This window comes from Ciona robusta, chromosome 6 (genome assembly GCF_009617815.1).
Source record: "Ciona robusta chromosome 6, ASM961781v2".
In the NCBI taxonomy this organism is placed as follows: domain Eukaryota; kingdom Metazoa; phylum Chordata; class Ascidiacea; order Phlebobranchia; family Cionidae; genus Ciona; species Ciona robusta.
Genome location: NC_143240.1, coordinates 4,514,135 through 4,532,118, shown reverse-complemented (window position 1 = coordinate 4,532,118; position 17,984 = coordinate 4,514,135). Strand labels below are relative to the sequence as shown.

At 39.0% G+C, this 17,984-nt stretch overlaps 1 protein-coding gene across 2 annotated transcripts in view; it reads right to left on the bottom strand.

The window, feature by feature from the left end:
- LOC149735168 (ectopic P granules protein 5 homolog) overlaps window positions 1–17,984 on the bottom strand; it is a 33,162-nt gene that overhangs the window by 1,941 nt on the left and 13,237 nt on the right. Inside the window, exons 21-50 of one of the 2 annotated variants that reach the window (XM_089879350.1) lie at window positions 17,739–17,865; window positions 17,321–17,461; window positions 16,716–16,855; window positions 16,176–16,332; window positions 15,717–15,914; window positions 15,060–15,206; window positions 14,696–14,815; window positions 14,198–14,347; window positions 13,352–13,516; window positions 12,479–12,584; window positions 11,885–12,046; window positions 11,406–11,516; window positions 11,208–11,347; window positions 10,646–10,789; window positions 10,148–10,268; window positions 9,542–9,772; window positions 8,698–8,825; window positions 8,291–8,430; window positions 7,444–7,645; window positions 6,922–7,140; window positions 5,785–5,877; window positions 5,361–5,538; window positions 4,800–5,004; window positions 4,235–4,500; window positions 3,362–3,566; window positions 2,707–2,882; window positions 2,179–2,314; window positions 1,553–1,644; window positions 1,227–1,411; window positions 594–688 (exon numbers count right to left, since the gene is read on the bottom strand). In XM_089879350.1, coding sequence (XP_089735476.1) covers window positions 594–688; window positions 1,227–1,411; window positions 1,553–1,644; window positions 2,179–2,314; window positions 2,707–2,882; window positions 3,362–3,566; window positions 4,235–4,500; window positions 4,800–5,004; window positions 5,361–5,538; window positions 5,785–5,877; window positions 6,922–7,140; window positions 7,444–7,645; window positions 8,291–8,430; window positions 8,698–8,825; window positions 9,542–9,772; window positions 10,148–10,268; window positions 10,646–10,789; window positions 11,208–11,347; window positions 11,406–11,516; window positions 11,885–12,046; window positions 12,479–12,584; window positions 13,352–13,516; window positions 14,198–14,347; window positions 14,696–14,815; window positions 15,060–15,206; window positions 15,717–15,914; window positions 16,176–16,332; window positions 16,716–16,855; window positions 17,321–17,461; window positions 17,739–17,865 — 4,680 coding nt within the window. The remainder of the gene's footprint in view (window positions 1–593; window positions 689–1,226; window positions 1,412–1,552; window positions 1,645–2,178; window positions 2,315–2,706; window positions 2,883–3,361; window positions 3,567–4,234; window positions 4,501–4,799; window positions 5,005–5,360; window positions 5,539–5,784; window positions 5,878–6,921; window positions 7,141–7,443; window positions 7,646–8,290; window positions 8,431–8,697; window positions 8,826–9,541; window positions 9,773–10,147; window positions 10,269–10,645; window positions 10,790–11,207; window positions 11,348–11,405; window positions 11,517–11,884; window positions 12,047–12,478; window positions 12,585–13,351; window positions 13,517–14,197; window positions 14,348–14,695; window positions 14,816–15,059; window positions 15,207–15,716; window positions 15,915–16,175; window positions 16,333–16,715; window positions 16,856–17,320; window positions 17,462–17,738; window positions 17,866–17,984) is intronic. The other variant, XM_089879351.1, reaches the window with a different exon arrangement.

Below are 17,984 nucleotides of genomic sequence, written 5' to 3'. Positions count from 1 at the left end.
CTGTCAAGCATATTTAATATATAGATATATTTTAAACACATCTGCATATTCGTGTTTTAACAATTGTCGTTTTGCTGCTAATTCCCCACTTTGCTGTTTTAATTAATTTGATATCCACTATGTATTCAGGAAATAAATAAGTTGATATATATGACATCACAAACATAATTTATTATTATTTATTATTCTTTATGGGTGAGGTCCTTGTCAAGGACCTGGGATTTAGGCCTGATTTGGCCCATTACCCCAACACCCGGAAAAGCCCATTTAAGTCCTTTTTGCGACCGGTGCCGCGACACCGCATCGCAGTCAGACGCGTATTGTTGACACCATTTTTTATCCTCGTGTGCTTACGAGTTACCATACTTTTCAACTTTGTGTATGATTTTTATTTGATATGGCTTACAATTTGGACAACCCATTAGTGACCGCTTGGTTGGAGCAATGTCCGTTAAGTGTCTTGCCCAAGGACACATACGCCGATCAGTGTTAGTACCGCTACCGAGCACCGAACCGGGGACACTTTGGTTTCGATGCAGGCGCCTGAACCACTGAGCCACGGCGCCGGACAAAAAAACATAATAGTGACATACCTGGTTGTGATTGTGTAGCAACCATCTTCATTATGATGTCACACACATATAGATAATGGTCCCATATGACAAACAACTTGCTTACATCACCTTCACTGTTGATAGATAGCAAAGTTTCAAATAATCATCCCATAATACTCAAGATAGTAAACACTAACCACAGTGTATGTACCTGGTTATAGTAGGGGACCATGTATATGAAAGCACAATATTTAAAGCCAATGCTAAACTACTGGTTCCTCACCTATGTATAATTAAGGTGCTTTTACATACACAATGCTATATCAGGTTAACAGTTAAAATTTTAATTGAAACAAGTTATTAGTAACCACCGAGTTATAGTTATGAAAAAATCCCCCACATAGTAACATGCTTGGTAACTCGTAAGCTGGCACGAGGTGTATGAACACCCGTGTTATAACGACTGTCGTTTTTCGGGCACACAAGGATAAAGTAAGTTACATCACATATTTTTGTAGTAATGATGCAATGTTATATGTTATAGAAGAACGAATAAGAAGGATTTTGAATTAACCCCAATAAGCATTAAACGGTCAGTTCCACATCGTTATTCTGCAGTATTGCACGCTTAATGCCATGGTGTGTTTCGTGGCCACACGGTGTCCTCTTTACCTTGGTTGCCACAACGATAGCAGATACGCGTCAGCGATCGCTGAGTCGCAAAGTTTCTCCCGATGTGCTGACTCATCATTGATGACATCATCGTTGCCGTAGAAACCATGAATCATATGCTGACTCATGGAATTCACATGGAGTGTGAGGAGATTCCCGTAAAGCAAACTTGATTTTATGAAATCCTTCATGAAAAATAAAGTTTAAATAAAATAACAGTTCAACCAAATAGTTTGAGAAAAAATTCCCTTCATATTAGCAACTTGTACACACTTATAATACACCTGGCAGCAACAACACTACATATAAGCAAAGCATATTATTACTTTCATATTTGCCACTGGTTTATTGAAAGCTCCGATAATATTTTCCCACCAACAATGGACGTCATCTTTATCACGTGATCGCGCACATGAAGCTGAAAGGGGAAGTATCATGGATGTAAAGATCATGAAAATATTATAACAAAAACACACCACAGAAATATATATAGCATGGTGTTCTGATTCACACATCTCGTGCTTGCTTGTGGTAATTATATAAATCATGAACGATTAAAGCTTGTAAATTATCTTTTAACGACTCATCTGGCAAGGTTGTTAAACTTGAACCAAAAACAACATGAACTTAAACATATAATACAGCATAGAAGCCTCAAGTATCTAACGCTGAGTAGCAGCAATGAGCCTTGATCCAGGTACCCCAATGTTACACCTATAGTACCCCCCCACCCACCATTTAGATAGTTTTATATGGAAGCCTCAAGTATCTAACGCTGAGTAGCAGCAATGAGCCTTAATCCCGGTACCCCTGATGTTACACCTATAGTACCCCCCCACCCACCATTTAGATAGTTTTGTATGGAAGCCTCAAGTATCTAACGCTGAGTAGCAGCAATGAGCCTTGAACCAGGTACCCTAATGTTACACCTATGTTACACACCCCTACTCACCATTTAAATAACTTTGTATGGAAGCCTCAAGTATCCTTGTAGCGTGATCGGCACAAGTTACAATGTTACAAGCAGCAGTGATGCAGGATAGCAGTGTTGCCGGAGAAAAACATCGAGATTGAAGGTAAACACAATCCTGGGAATGATGTTTGTTGGGGTGATATATTTATTGTAAGGTTTCAAATTATATACTTTATTATGTTCTAATATGGTAAAGACGGCCTGTATAGGACATAGAAACTTTGGTCATTTAAAATCACAAAATAAATAATTGCCAGAAGATCTCTTTCACATTTATAATACACCTGGCAGCAACAACAAATACCAACAATTGCCAGAAGATCTGTTTCACACTTATAATACACCTGGCAGCAACAACAAATACCAACAATTGCCAGAAGATCTCTTTCACACTTATAATACACCTGGCACCAACAACATATACCAACAATTGCCAGAAGATCTCTTTTCCACTTATAATACACCTGGCAACAACAACATTTATAAGTAATCCCATCGCAAAGTTACCTGACAGAAATCCAGGGACCGTGGCGGCGAGTCCTCACAAGCCGGGCACACACTGTTCCGTGAAAGTACGTTGGTGATTGATGACATCACGGGGTCATGAAAGGTCGTGGGGAGAACGTTTAGAAAGTCGAAGAAAGTTGAGATGAGAGAGGTTAGGTGCGGGTTGTCGGCGGGGTCTGGGGGTAATGGTAGTGTTAGATCTTGGGAGCGGTGACCATGAATAAGCCTATTCTGCATGTGTGGGCGTAGGTCTTACAGTTTGGCATGCCAAAGTTAAGATAAGTGAGGTTTAGTGGGGGGTGTCAACAGGGTCTGTTGGTATTGTTGTGTTAAGGTTGTGGGCATGGGGGCTCGCCATAGATAAGCCTATTCTGCATGTGGGGTATGGTAATTGCATGGTAACCGCATGGATAACCCTATTCTATTATATACGATTTCACAACAAGGCACGCCAAGGATGTACGTTTATTACCCCAACACCCAGGGTGCTACCATCTAATTCCAACTGAGGCAGTTTATAGACACTCAATAATAGAGATTCTATTCTATAGGGGTCATAGTTGGTCTATTATTCCAACAACTGAGGTGCTACCATAATGACATCACTAAATATTAAAACTTGACAGCGCGCATAAGGACCACACAACCAACTTACCCCCAGTAGATGCCATCTCAATACTCTCCATTGTCCGTTCAGTCAACCGACCAACCATCTGTCCCACCACATGTGCCATCTTCCCCACCATATCTTCATGTTTGACCTTCTGTAGGATCCTCCCAACACAACGGATGTATGATTGGCGTTTCATCCATATTGATGCTTCGTTTATTATAGGGGGTGGGTAGGAGGACGAGGTTTGCTGGGGGATATGGGGTAGGGGGTTAGTATGGAACACAAGGCTCAAATAAAGACCATTGTCACAAAATATAGTTGGGTGGGGGAAGATGGGACACCTTTAGCACAAAATATCCAAATATCCTGATCATGTTTTAAACAATTAACAACGGTCTATGGGAGTCGTGGGGATACGGTTTTATAATTCATTAAATGTTCTTTGTTTACCACTAAATGGTACAAGAAAATAGAGTTAAAAAGTGTCCCATCTTCCCCCATCCCACTGTAATATATATTATATCATGCATGGGTTATATATGACGTATCATTACTGGTATGTGTGACATTATAGGGTGGTTTGCTGGGGAATATGGCATAGGGGTTAGTAGTTTAGAACACAATGATTAAATAGGGTATATTCTATTCTGTATGGATGGGGATTTAGACCAAAGTAGACCTGGTACCCCAACACTCAGGGTGCTACCATCTAGACCCCACTGAGACAGTTTATGGACACTCAGAAAAATGTATTCTATAACTTTAAATATAAGGGTAAGGTCTTCAGTGAGGCACACCTGAGACCTGGGATGCAGGTTTATTACCCCAACACCCAATAATAGAGATTCTACAACCTGGGATTTAACCCAAAGCTGGCCATGACCCAACATAGACAGTTGTAAAGCACCCTCTTACCTGTGAGCTTGATCTTTTCTCCTCTCCAACCAACATTAACCTACATGTGACCTTTAGTAACCTCATGGCCATTGTCCTTGGGTCATGCTTGATTGATTTACTCGCTGGAGCGTGAAGCAGCACAGCCGGCCAAGCGTAACGATCGGAAACGAGGGTGGCGATAAATTCAACTTGGTCGCATTCTATCAACCACCATGGGTAGGTTTCAACTTGTGTGTATAACTCTAGTAACGCTGGGTGCGTCTCCAATCTCTGTGTGCTGGACCCTGTGTGAGTAGTGGTGTTATACCTCATGCTCGCTGTCAAGTTAGGATATTTTTAAGAAGTGTCTTGCCCACACATTTGTTTACAATGGTAGCAGCATTGAGCCTTGAACCCTTAAAGTTTAGGTTACTGGCCACTGTACCAGTTTAAATACATGCTCACTGTCGGGTTAGGATACTTTCATGTTTATTCTCGGGGTGGGAAACCAAGGGGTTTAATACATAGGTGTTGCACACCATACATGGTGGTTATATACACCTCATGCTCACTGTCGAGTTATGATACTTAAGCATTAACGCACCGAGTGCAAATAGCAAATGGATGAATCGGCATAATATTTCGCCCGTCACCGGCAGCCATGTGATGTCATACGACTCAGCATTATTTTCCTCCTGAGTCATGCTTGGCTCGGTGACTCGGCACATTTCAACGATTACTTTCCATGGGATTTTCGTGACGAGTCGGCATAAAAAGTCCATCTGTGAGTCAGCGTTTATATCGCAGATCTGGAAAATAAATATAAAAGTTTTGGTTAAGAAATTTTTCTAACTAATTGTTATTTCTTTCTTTAAATAAAGTATTAGTTTATATTTAAAAATAAGTTGTTTAAAACTTGTTATTTATTTGTTATCAAACTAACTGTTATTTATTTCTTTGAACACAATAGCGGAAATTATATTATTTAGATTAACGAAGAGAAGGGAATAAGCAAAAAAAAACAGTCGTTAAAAACAGTCTGACCGTGATCTAATGCTCATAGTTGAACGATTGTAGTGTAAAAAAATACAGTAAGGATCTGGTGCTACAGACAAAAACCAAATCTAACTAATTGTAAGATAATCACTTCTGTAGCATTGCATACCTGGACCATCTGATCCAGAGACTGAATATCAGGGATAAACAACTCCCATGGCAGTGTTGCCAGTGTAAAATGATGCGCATTAATAATGTATTGTGGTATAACACCATTAGTATGTATGGTCATCACTGCATATTGGTTCCATATAAATGACAAATGCTGAGATACTGTTGTGTTGTCTCTGTGGAAAGTTAAGTGGTTAACAATATTGTTTTAGCTTGTTCATTAACATTAGTATTTAATTAATTATATTGTATTACATGGTTAAAATGTATTTTATAAATTAATAATTATTTAAACCATAAATTTGCAATTTAGTTTAGGAAACTATTACATTTTTTAAGACCTTTTACAGATATTACCTTAATAATTAATGAGTAATAAGTATAATAATTTTAAATATTAAATTACGAATTAGTCTCGTTACCCCTGCGCGAACTCTTGCAATATTCGTTTAAACGACTCAACAATAATTAACGCTGATTCATGATGACTTTCCATCCACGGCCACCGGGAGTCGCTGTGGAAACAACCATTAGGTGGGGGTAGAGAACAAACATTACGTGGGGGTACAGAGCAAACATTACGTGGGGGTAGAGAGCAACCATTAGGTGGGGGTACAGAGCAACCATTAGGTGGGGGTACAGAGCAACCATTAGATGGGGGTAGAGAGCAACCATTAGATGGGAGTTGAGAGCAACCATGAGATGGGGGTAGAGAGCAACCATTAGGTGGGGGTAGAGAGCAACCATTAGGTGGGGGTACAGAGCAACCATTAGATGGGGGTACAGAGCAACCATTAGATGGGGGTAGAGAGCAACCATTAGATGGGAGTTGAGAGCAACCATTAGATGGGGGTAGAGAGCAACCATTAGATGGGGGTACAGAGCAACCATTAGGTGGGGGTAGAGAGCAACCATTAGATGGGGGTAGAGAGCAACCATTAGATGGGGGTACAGAGCAACCATTAGGTGGGGGTACAGAGCAACCATTAGGTAGGGGTAGAGAGCAACCATTAGATGGGGGTAGAGAGCAACCATTAGATGGGGGTACAGAGCAACCATTAGGTGGGGGTACAGAGCAACCATTAGGTAGGGGTAGAGAGCAACCATTAGGTGGGGGTAGAGAGCAACCATTAGGTGGGGGTACAGAGCAACCATTAGGTGGGGGTAGAGAGCAACCATTAGGTGGGGGTAGAGAGCAACCATTAGGTGGGGGTAGAGAGCAACCATTAGGTGGGGGTAGAGAGCAATACAGTAGGGTGCTGATTTATTAGTTGTTAAGTTTTTATTATCATATACAACAACTATGAACAGACTCATATATCACAAACGTCTAATATCAGGCAAGACATAAGCAGTGCAAATATGTCAGGCAGTCGGGGTATACAATGCAAGCGAAAAGTTGGTACAGTTTAACACATAACCCTAATAACAACAGCGACCAAAACTCCTTGGCCCTTGCTAAACATCAATATACACACATAACTACTATGTTTCTTGCTAAATTCTAAAGCGTTATAAACAGATTTACCAACAACAACAGTAGAACAAAAGCCACTTACCCTGAATCTAGATCACTTATAGGTCGCAACCATGGATCAAATACATTGTACACCATTTGTATTGGCAGCCACCGGGGGTCCTCAGTGAGCTTTGTCTCGGTGAACAGAAGGGGTATTTGTTGACGTCGCTCAAACACGAGTAAAGTACGCGAGAAATATTCGAATATTTTTGATAATTCTGCCGTGTAAGGTGACCAGTGTTCATGGAGGCCTTTTCTGCTGGATTTAGTATAAGTTGTTTATGTGGGTGGTATATTAATCTAAACATATTGGTAACAAAATCCTATGCAATTATAGCAAACAAATTGGCATCGCCTTAAACTGGATAAGACATAAAAATTGCCAGTTGATAAAATTTAAATGGGTAAAGGACTTCTGTTAGTGTAAAGGGCCAATGGCAGCTAACATTAGTTTTCATGGCAAGCCTTGCCATTAGACCTCATACATATAGAATAAACAATATGCCTATTACCTGACACCCACATATGTTGACACATATAAGCAACACCCATGCCCGCTTACCTTGCATATTTATTCCCTGTTCGAAACTCTTCAAAATACTTGGTTAACATTTCCATAGAATGAGCGAGGGTGTTCCAATTTATTTCCATCGAATATTTGCGCGCCTCGTCATTCTCCCCACCAGGAGGGGATAGAGAGTCGGTAAAAGAGACAGAGATTAAACTTTGCCAGCATGCAGGGGTGACATCGTGTGTTCGAGATGCTGGGCATAGATAACATATATAATTATAAACTTCTAAAATAATGTTAAAGCATATTCAAATAATAAGGAATAACTACCTTTCAATCCTCTGCCCATTTTAACCCCTAACACTTATTCCTACACTTTGCAGAATAAGTTGCAAAAGAAGGTAATGTTACACACGTGTCATTGAATCCCCTATTTCCAATGAATACCCTATCCTACCCTTTATAAATACCAATCATAAAATGACTCGCCTTCCTAAAGCATCCACCATCAACTCAGACCCTGCTCTTCATATACTCACCCCACCATATTGTACCAATGCTCTTATACTGTACACCACAGCTCTACCACACAACACACCTTCCAACAGAAACATAGTACCCACCAATAACTCAGCCCCCTACCCCCTTTATGCAACCCCCACCATACTACACTATACTCCTGCCACACTCCCCCAACACACAACACTGTTATACCATGCACACAACACCCCCATATCATACAAACCCACCTTCCAACAGAAACATCATAGTATGCACCAGCAACTCAGCCCCCCTTTATATATCCCACCACCTATACTACATTATAGCCACCCACGCTTTTACACTGTACACCACAGCCCCACCTGCTATACTCCACCCCAAGTACCATACAACCCACCTTCCAATAGAAACATCATAGTATCCACCAGCAACTCAGGGAATCGATATTTGACCAACGAACGCAGATGGTTTAAATAAATCTCATGAACAGCTGAATGTGATGGTTTGTGGGTGATCGCATTCGTTAGTAAATCCAATCTGGTGGTAAATTAGTAATTCTTAATAAGAATATACTAATTTATAGTGGTATTACGGTATAATGAGCTCAGGTTTTGCACGCGTTTTGTTTCATACACTTCGTGCCCGCTTACAAGTTACCACCTATGTAACTTTGTGGATGATTTTTTATGTACGGCTGACAATATGGACAACCCATTAGTGACCACTGGGTTGAAGCAGTTGTCGTTGTGTCTTGCCCACGGACACAAAATTCCCTTGCAAGCTAAATCACATGAAAATACTCACGTATCATTGTCATGATACTTTCGTGATTTCATGATACATCCAATGAGACCAATCACGACGTATTTCATTAAATCTTCACGACTTTTCACGGGAGGCTCAACTTCTTGCAACCAAGACGTGAGCTCAAACTAATCAGAAATATTTTTATTATAAATGTGAATTTTGTTACAAACTGTATGTCTACATAGAGTGTGCCCTTAGTATGCCTCACTACAACACCTCACCGATACAGAATAAAAATGCTAAAAATGTAATAAATTAAAGTTGGTATAAACAGTGTATTTTCTACTCTATATGGATGGGGATTTAGACCAAAGTAGACCTGGTACCCCAACACTCAGGGTGCTACCTTCTAGACCCCACTGAGACAGTTTATGGAACTCAGAAAAATGTATTCTATAACTTTAAAAAAGGACAAGAGTTGCCCATTACATAAATAGATGAAACATCATTAATGTAAATGTTTACTTTTATAATGTTAATGTTTACTTTTATAATGTTTACTTTAATTATAGTGTATGTTTATGGTGTTGGTGCATGTTATAAGTTTGAAAGGAATTTTAGGCCATTTTTATCTGTTTATATATGTCTATTGTACAGTTGAATGTGGATCTTTTGGCTTTGGACTAAAATAGTTTTATTCCAACAGTTAGCCAGCCGTGCAGTCTTTATGTTTCATACCAAAGGAACCAAAAGTCTATATTAGTATTATGCCTGGTAGCAGAAGTAACAGATTGTTAAAAGATATATATTTGATCTATAATGAAATATTATCAATCACATCAATAGATTGTATTTTAGTTGGACTTGAATTCTAGTGATTTAAATAATAGACAACACCCACCTTAGTTATTAAAACAAACAAGACGTCTGGATTATCCGAAGTCGTAGTTGACACCACCTTTACAACTGTGTTGTACATATCAACATACTCTTGCACTTGATTGGTGGAGTTGTCGCGCTTGGATGCACAACCAGGAGCAAAATGAGGAGAGAGGAGAGGAGAAGAGGAGGGAGTGAGAATGAGATGTTGGAGAATGTTGCGAGCTTCGTTCGGGGAACGAACGATAAACGACTGGGGGGTAATATGGGTTAGTATATCATAGAGCAGGGTTTTTGAACTTTTAATGGGTTTTCACTATAAAAAGATGACGTTACTTAAAAGTTCTGGAATATTTGGAGTAAAGTGACCTAATCAGTAACTTAGTCATATAGAATATAAATACCCCAGCTACCTAGTCTAGATATACATCTCCAACTCAACAGTGAGCATGAGGTGTATGAAGCCACCATGTATGGTGTGCAACACCAGTGTATTAAACCCCTTGGTTTCCCACCCCGAGGATAAACATGAAAGTACCCTAACTCGACAGCGAGCATGAGGTGCATGAAGCCACCATGTATGGTGTGCAACACCCGTGTATTAAACCCGATATACAAAACAACCAACCTGGCCCAGCATCTCCACACAGTTAGACAGTAGATGTTTAACTGGGTTGCAAGATTTACAGCCTTCTGTGAATAACTGGGCCAACATATAGAATAACTGGCAACCAGATGATGCAATGGAACTGGGGTTAAGTAGTTGATAAAATTCATTAACTAATTCAATTATAATAACAAAGTTATTGAACAACTTTAAACCACACAAGCCAAAGTAAATTGCATTCTGTGGTATAATGTAACTAGTAGGGCAGAAATAGTGAATTTCATAAAACTGTAAGCACGTGTTATTTAAATAAATATTCAATACTAATGGACGATAACATTAATAAATCAAGGACTGCTCCAACAGGATCATTAAGTCAGAACAAAAATGACATCAAAATTATAAAAAACACACAATTTAACAGAAATTATTCTCATTTTGGGAGCCATTACTACCGAAGGTACTGCTACAATAAGTTTTATTTGGAAACAACCACAGTTTAGACTAAACATCACCAACCTTTTTAAGTCCTGATTAAAAGTTGGGTTTTTCAAGTTATTCTCCAGAGCCCTGATCACACTTTCCAAGTGCAATGAAGCGTAACATAACTCGGAACAAAATTCTTCTGCTACAAAATCTGACACTGACTTAGATTGCTTCTTTCTGTTGTTAAGTATATGAATGAATAATGCTTACAAGTTACCACGTATGTAACTTATTTATCCTCGCATGGCCGGGCAACGACAGTCGCTATAACACAAGTGTTCTGTTTCATACACCTCGTGCTCGCTTACAAGTTACCACGTATGTAACTTATTTACCCTCGAATGGCGGGGCAACGACAGTCGTTACAACACAGGTGTTCTGTTTCCTACACCCTATGCCCACTTATGAGTTACCACGTATCGTGACGTATGTAACTTATTTATCCTCGCATGACGGGGCAACGACAGCCGTTATAACACGGGTGTTCTGTTTCATACATCTCGTGCCCGCTTATACCAATGTTTTGTCTGCCATATCGCGATAAATATCTAACATTATGCCTGGTATCAACAACAGTAGAATAACTCAACCACACCTGTTTGCTTTGATCTTTGCAGCAACTTGTTCATTCAATGTTTTCTCACGAAACACAAGTTCGATTTGCCCAGCACCTGCACATTTGTGACCAGGGCTAAATGATGATTGGCATTCGATGTTCATTAGTAAGCTGGTGTCCTGGGGGGTTAACAGGGGTGATATGGGGTTATTAGGGGTAACCTCTGGGTTAACCTACCTTTAAATAATACAACTTGTTCAGTGTTGCCAGATATTCTTTGTCCATCCCCTGGTGTTTGGTTGCCATGGAAATATGTGTTGCCGCAAATTCCGTCACAACTTTGATATCCTGGGTATAATGTTTCTATGTTATGCAATGATCAATCAATGCCATAAATAATGAACATAATTTATAAATTTATACTTTAATCTTCGGGCAACTGCTACAGCCTCAACAATAAAGTTTTGTTGGTAATAATGCTGCTATGTAAGGTGTTTTGATGACATATTGTTTTAAAACAAACCATAAATGTAAAAAAAGTAATTAATTTTTAACATTTTGAAGCTGTATTTTGACTTAAACCTACTACGCATGTAAATATTTCGTCAATGAGAACTAAACTAGTTAATTAGGTGTATATAATTCTAAAAGAGAACTGGCTTTAGTTTAATACAAAATAGAAGTAATTTCCCACAATTACTTAACTAATCACTCACCTGTTCAACAGCCAGCTTGACGGATTCAAAATCATAAATAGAGGAAACATCATTAACAGCCACCGGTGGCGATAGAGGGTTATGTATATTGGGGAGTGGGTGGGGGGCTTCGTATTGATCTAATAGTTGGTTGATCCTCTCACGATGGTTGGATGGGGTGTGCTGTGGGGTGGGGGGTATATGGGGTTGTGTTTCATGCACCATATGTGTATTAATAGATTACTGTGAGAAAAACACTACTAGAAACAGGGCACTACTGTATACAGTGGCGCAGCCAGGGGGTTTAGGGTATCGCGACCCCCCCTTTTAAACCAAAAAAAAAGTTATAAAAAAAAATTGGAAATTCTTTTGATTAAAACCCCCTCACCTTATTTTTTGCGCCACTGACTGTATATATGTAGTGGCAGGTAACGACAGGAGTTACGTCAGAGTTCTCTGGCCTAAATCCTAGGTTCTCTAGCTACGACCTTTCATGGTAAAGGACCTCACCCATACAGAATAGAATGAGGAATATATAGGGTTGGCTATCGAAATTATATATAGTTTCATAGTTGCTGTATGGCTATGATGTTTTACTATTGCCATCATGCTTACCGGTCTTCCATGGAAACTGTATCTTGCATGTTTACGATCAGAGTGCTTGGTGTTGGTTTGTAGATTCTTCCACTCCAATGCCAATGTATTAAGCTCCTCTGTTATTCTATGGGTGGAACACTATGGTTAGAATATGCTTTGGTGGTAGCACACTGGGTGTTGGGGTAATAGACCTACATCCCAGGTCCCACTGCATGCCTCACTGCAGGACCTTACCCATATAGAATAGAATGTGCATATACAATGTTGGGGTAATGGGCCAACTCTGGCCTACATCCCAGGTCCCATGGCATGCCTCACTGTAGGACCTCACCCATATTGAATAGAATGTGCATATACAATGTTGGGGTAATGGGCCAACTCTGACCTAGATCCCAGGTCCCATGGCATGCCTCACTGTAGGACCTCACCCATATAGAATGAAATGTGCATATACAATGTTGGGGTAATGGGCCAACTCTGGCCTACATCCCAGGTCCCATGGCATGCCTCACTGTAGGACCTCACCCATATAGAATAGAATGTGGATATACAATGTTGGGGTAATGGGCCAACTCTGGCTTAAATCCCAGGTTCCATGACATGCCTTACTGTAGGACCTCACCCATATAGAATAGAATGTGCATATACATTGTTGGGGTAATGGGCCAACTCTGGTCTAAATCCCAAGTCCCATAGTGTGCCTCACCATAGAGCTCACCCTTATAGAATAGACTACATATATATAATAAAAAAAATATTAAATATATATTCAGCATATATTTAATAAGATTAAGATCATATTACAGTCTAGTCAGTTAGCACCCTGGGTGTTGGGGTAATAAACCTACATCTAATGCTAAATATGTGTGGTTATTCTACAATATTACAAACCTTTCAACTTGGCAATCATCTAGATTAAGCTTAAGGTTCCTGGTCCTTAGTTTAGATAGCAGATCTGCATTATATTGGTTGGGGAGGGAAGGTAGGTATAGATCTTGTTCATGTACTTTAGGTTCTTCTAACCAGAGTTTAAAAGTATGGAAGATCTTTATTAATCTGTGGATGTAAGTGTGCTATGTTAGATGATGGTAGGTATGCAGAAAGTATATTTAAGTTTCTGCTTGATCACTGATTAGCTAAACAGTGTTCAAGTGAAACATGAAGTGGTATGCAGAAAGTATATTTAACGATTCTCCGCTATTCAATGATCGTCTTATCCGTGTTTTTGACGTAAATTATGCCGGCAAGGAAATTTGATCAATGATCAGGGTTAATTATACTTTCTGCATACCACTCCGATTATTTATATTTTTATACAAGCGTGGCATCATATGTTGCAGCAACCCTGTTTTAAGCTTAAACAGATTTTACCCTGCTGTTAAATCCAAACCAGCTAAAGCACATTGCATTCACCACATCAGTAAATATTGACATAAGCCACACTTTTCTTCAAATAAGTTTTACTTGTAGCGTGTTTTAACGACTGTAGTTTTGCTGTGAATTTCCTTCTCTTTGTTGTTTTAACTAATTTAATCTTTGTTATCGTATTCATACAAATAAAAATTGCCCCTTCATCAACAAAACAGTCTAGACTTAGAGATATTTTTGTTTTAATTCATTTAGCGTATTGAATTTCTTTGTAAACTCGGCAGCGTATTTGATATAAACCTACACTGGACAACTCTCCCTGTCTTTTCCTTCCCTTCTCTTAATTCGTTTAATTAGACCACCACTAACCTGTTATGCCTAGCTTTCCCATCTTCCCCACCCGTCCCATTTTCCCCACCCCTCCCACTAGACACCTCACCATGGTGGAACTCAGTGGTGGATTGGAGTCGTGATCGTAACTTGTTGTATAAAGGGAGGGATGGAACAGATTCAAAGAACCTGGGTGTTGATTGGTAAAATATAATGTGCTTATATAAGTTTATAGGCATTAATTTATAGTAGAGTGGGTTAAGATCCTACAGCATGACAAAAATATGTTTTAACCACAATATGCGGGTTTTAACGAATGTCGTTTTGTCGCTACATCCAGTCTTTCGGCCCATTACCCCAATAACTAAACCTTTTTAATCTTAGCTCCCCTAATCGAATTTATTACTATTACCAAAGACGCTAAATTTTTAAAACAAGGGGAGGCAGGAATAGTTAGAAACACAATCCTGTGAAACAAATCCAACTTATTGGTTGTAATGTTTACTAGAAGTTAATGATATAAGATATCTATGTCACCTGTAACCGAGACTGCTCCCGCCATCTAGTGGAAACGAAACAAAACGTAAGAAAAAGTTGAGCCAGATCAATTCCAACACCGGGTGGGAGTAGGGAGTGTGGAGGGCTAACTCACCCCACCTAGTGTTGAGAATATTAAACGTTATTTTTAGCGTAAAAATAATTTATAAAAAAAATCTCATTATTTTGTTTTAAAAATACCTAAGTGTCGGTCAAATACAACTTAACTTAACTAAAACACCTGTGAAAGGTGGTGCAACCAATTCAAGGTTATTGTTTTGTTGACACGTAAAACTAGCTGTCAAAAATACCAAATTAAACATTATATGCCAATATAAAACCTCAACATGTATAAACCACCCACCTATAAAGGGAAAGCGACAATATAGTTGGATTATGCGACAACTTGAGTTTGTTCACCGATTTCTTCAACGCTGTTTCAACCGACATTTTGCGATCACTTCGCAAATTCGATAAAATTGTTGCCCAGAGTTTGCAGTCGTCTTCGTACCTATAAATATGGTGAAAAAGCTTTACTTTAAACTATCGGGTGAAATGTATGGAGACAGCTTAACGGTGGATAACTTTACAGTATTTTAAAGAAAGTTAGAATTCAAATAAAAGGCAACAGTTATACTTTAAACTTAAAGGTACAACAGGTTTTACCCAGCTGTTAGGTGCCTATCATATTTCTACCTTTGAAAAAAGTGGTAAAGATATATTTTAAACTACATAATTGGAAAGTGGTAGCTTTTTACCCTGCTATTTGTAACAAACTATAGATAACTTAACAGTTAATAAAAATACCACTTTACAGTTGTCTTTATAACTTGAAATAAAATGGTAAAGTTTTACTTTGAACTAGCATGCATAGACAGCTTAACAGTAAATAATGTTCATGATTTGTCAAAAATATTTTGATTGATAACCTTTTATGCATTTATTATATATATATGCTGCAAAACTCAGCTACATTTTCATCAATAATTTGTAATAAAAACACGATCTCTATAATTCTCACCTTGTCTCCGCTTCAATGCACACGTAAGCGAAATAAATGATGTCATCCTTTATGACATATGGTAGAAACGACAATGGCCATTGTTGGTTGCCCCCGGTTACCATGCTTAGCAACGACGACACGACAGATTTATGGTTGCCATGGTTACGATGGTTGCTATGCAACATCAAGTGGATGTAACTCTCGTAGAACTGTGTTCTGTAGGGAGGATATATGGGGGTGAGATAATGTACTAAACATTGGGTGTAACTTTGGGGGAAAATAGGAGGTTTAGATAAATTTGCGCAAAATAGGCAACACAAAGATAAAGTAAGTTACATTCATTCATTCATTTATTCATTGTAAAAAACCCTTTTAAGTGTATGAAAAAGTATAACTGTTGTCCCCCAAAAAACGATGTATATAGAGATTATATAAATAATAACCACAAGAAATGGGCATGTAAGTTGCAAAACCCACCTAAATTCCAGCAGAGATCTATCTCCAATCTGATTGGCTGATTTGAATAAATAATCCACCAATAAGCAAAGATCATCATCTTTAAACCAACCAATGATAGTGAGGACCATTTTTAACCAATAGGAAATGATCTTTACTTTGTCTTCTTCGTGTGGGGCTGAGAGGGAAAAGTTACGATTTGTTATGAGTACTAAGGTATAATGGTTACTGTTTAAAATTAACTTATGGCCTCTCCTAACTAACATCTCCTAACTAACAATCTGTTTGGCTGAGAAATACATTGTTTATAAATTGTTAGGATAACATTCCATGTTGAGCAACATTATTGTTTGTTTATCTAAATTCCCCAGTTAGCAAAAATATTATTCCCAGAAAAATGAGTATGACATCATGCCAAAAGCGAAAACATAACTTACTCCTCTCCCAACAACGACTTTAATCACAATTCTAAATGTTATGACGCTTATTACCATACACATATATGCTCGAAACCACTGATAGCACACTTAATGTACAACCATTCATACATGCAACACGCACCTTCAACTACATGGTTCTGTACAACAGAGCACAACAACACAGCATATGGGTGGTGGGGTGTGTCTTGTAGTATAAGGTTAGTCAGGCCAGATATAACACTGTTATGTTGGTGGACCACTGTACGGAGTATCTCTGTGAACCTGGTGGTGTAAATGTGTTTTGTAAGAAAGAACAAACAAAGAAATATCTACACCCAGGGTTGCTCAGCGCAGGTCAGCGTAGATATTTCTTTGTTTGTTCTTTTAAGCGGCGTTTACACTACAGTGTAGCTCGCCTCGGTGTAAAAAGAACAAACATAGAAATATCTACACCCAGTGTTGTTCAGCGCAGGTCAGCGTATTTATCCTCTTCTTTGTTTGTGGTAAGCGACTTTTACAAAGAGTGAGGGTTAACAAAGTTTGAAATACTTCTATACATAAGCATGCATCTGTATAAACACACATACAGTAAAATCACACTTAAATAAAGGAACAAAAACAACTATGCTGAAATGGCATACACCACACATTCTATGTTCTCTATATGGGTGAGGCCAACAGATTAAAACCAGAGTTGGCCTATCACCACAAAACACTACACCAACAACATATAACCTCCAAACTCACTTTTGGTTCTCAGCTAAATTAATGTTGGATCGCTGAAACATCGGTACGACGAAATACAAGCAACTCAATACTGCCCTCATGTGACCAGATGATGCAAGGTGGTGTAGACACTCGAGGCCCTCGTGAAGGAATGAGTCCTTGCTGTAGATATCATATATTTAGATATAGATATTATTCTAGCTGTGTGTCCTTGGGCAAGACACTTAATGGCAATTGCTCCAACCCAGTGGTCACTAATGGGTTGTTCAAATTGTCAGCCATACATAAAAAATAAAATAAACAATCACCCACAAAGTTATATACATGGTAACTCGTAAGCAGGCACAAAGTGTATGAAACAGAACACCCGTGTTATAACGACTGCGCCAATCAAAATAAATATATGATATTTATGTCCAATAAGATGTCTATGTCCCACCTGTCTCCCAACCTCGTCATAGCAACAGCGATGTACGAGGCCATCGTGTGGTGGTCCTTAGTGGCTTGTAACAGGGGTAGTAAGGTGGGGTCGTTGTTCATGTCCGGGGTAGGGGTGTCAGGGGTGTCTGTATAGGGGTGTAAATCAGGTTTGTATTGTATGGTATAGATATATATAGGGGGAATAACCCAAATCTGACTTGTTGTAGGGGTGGGGGAGGTAGGGATGTCTGTATGTATAGGAGGA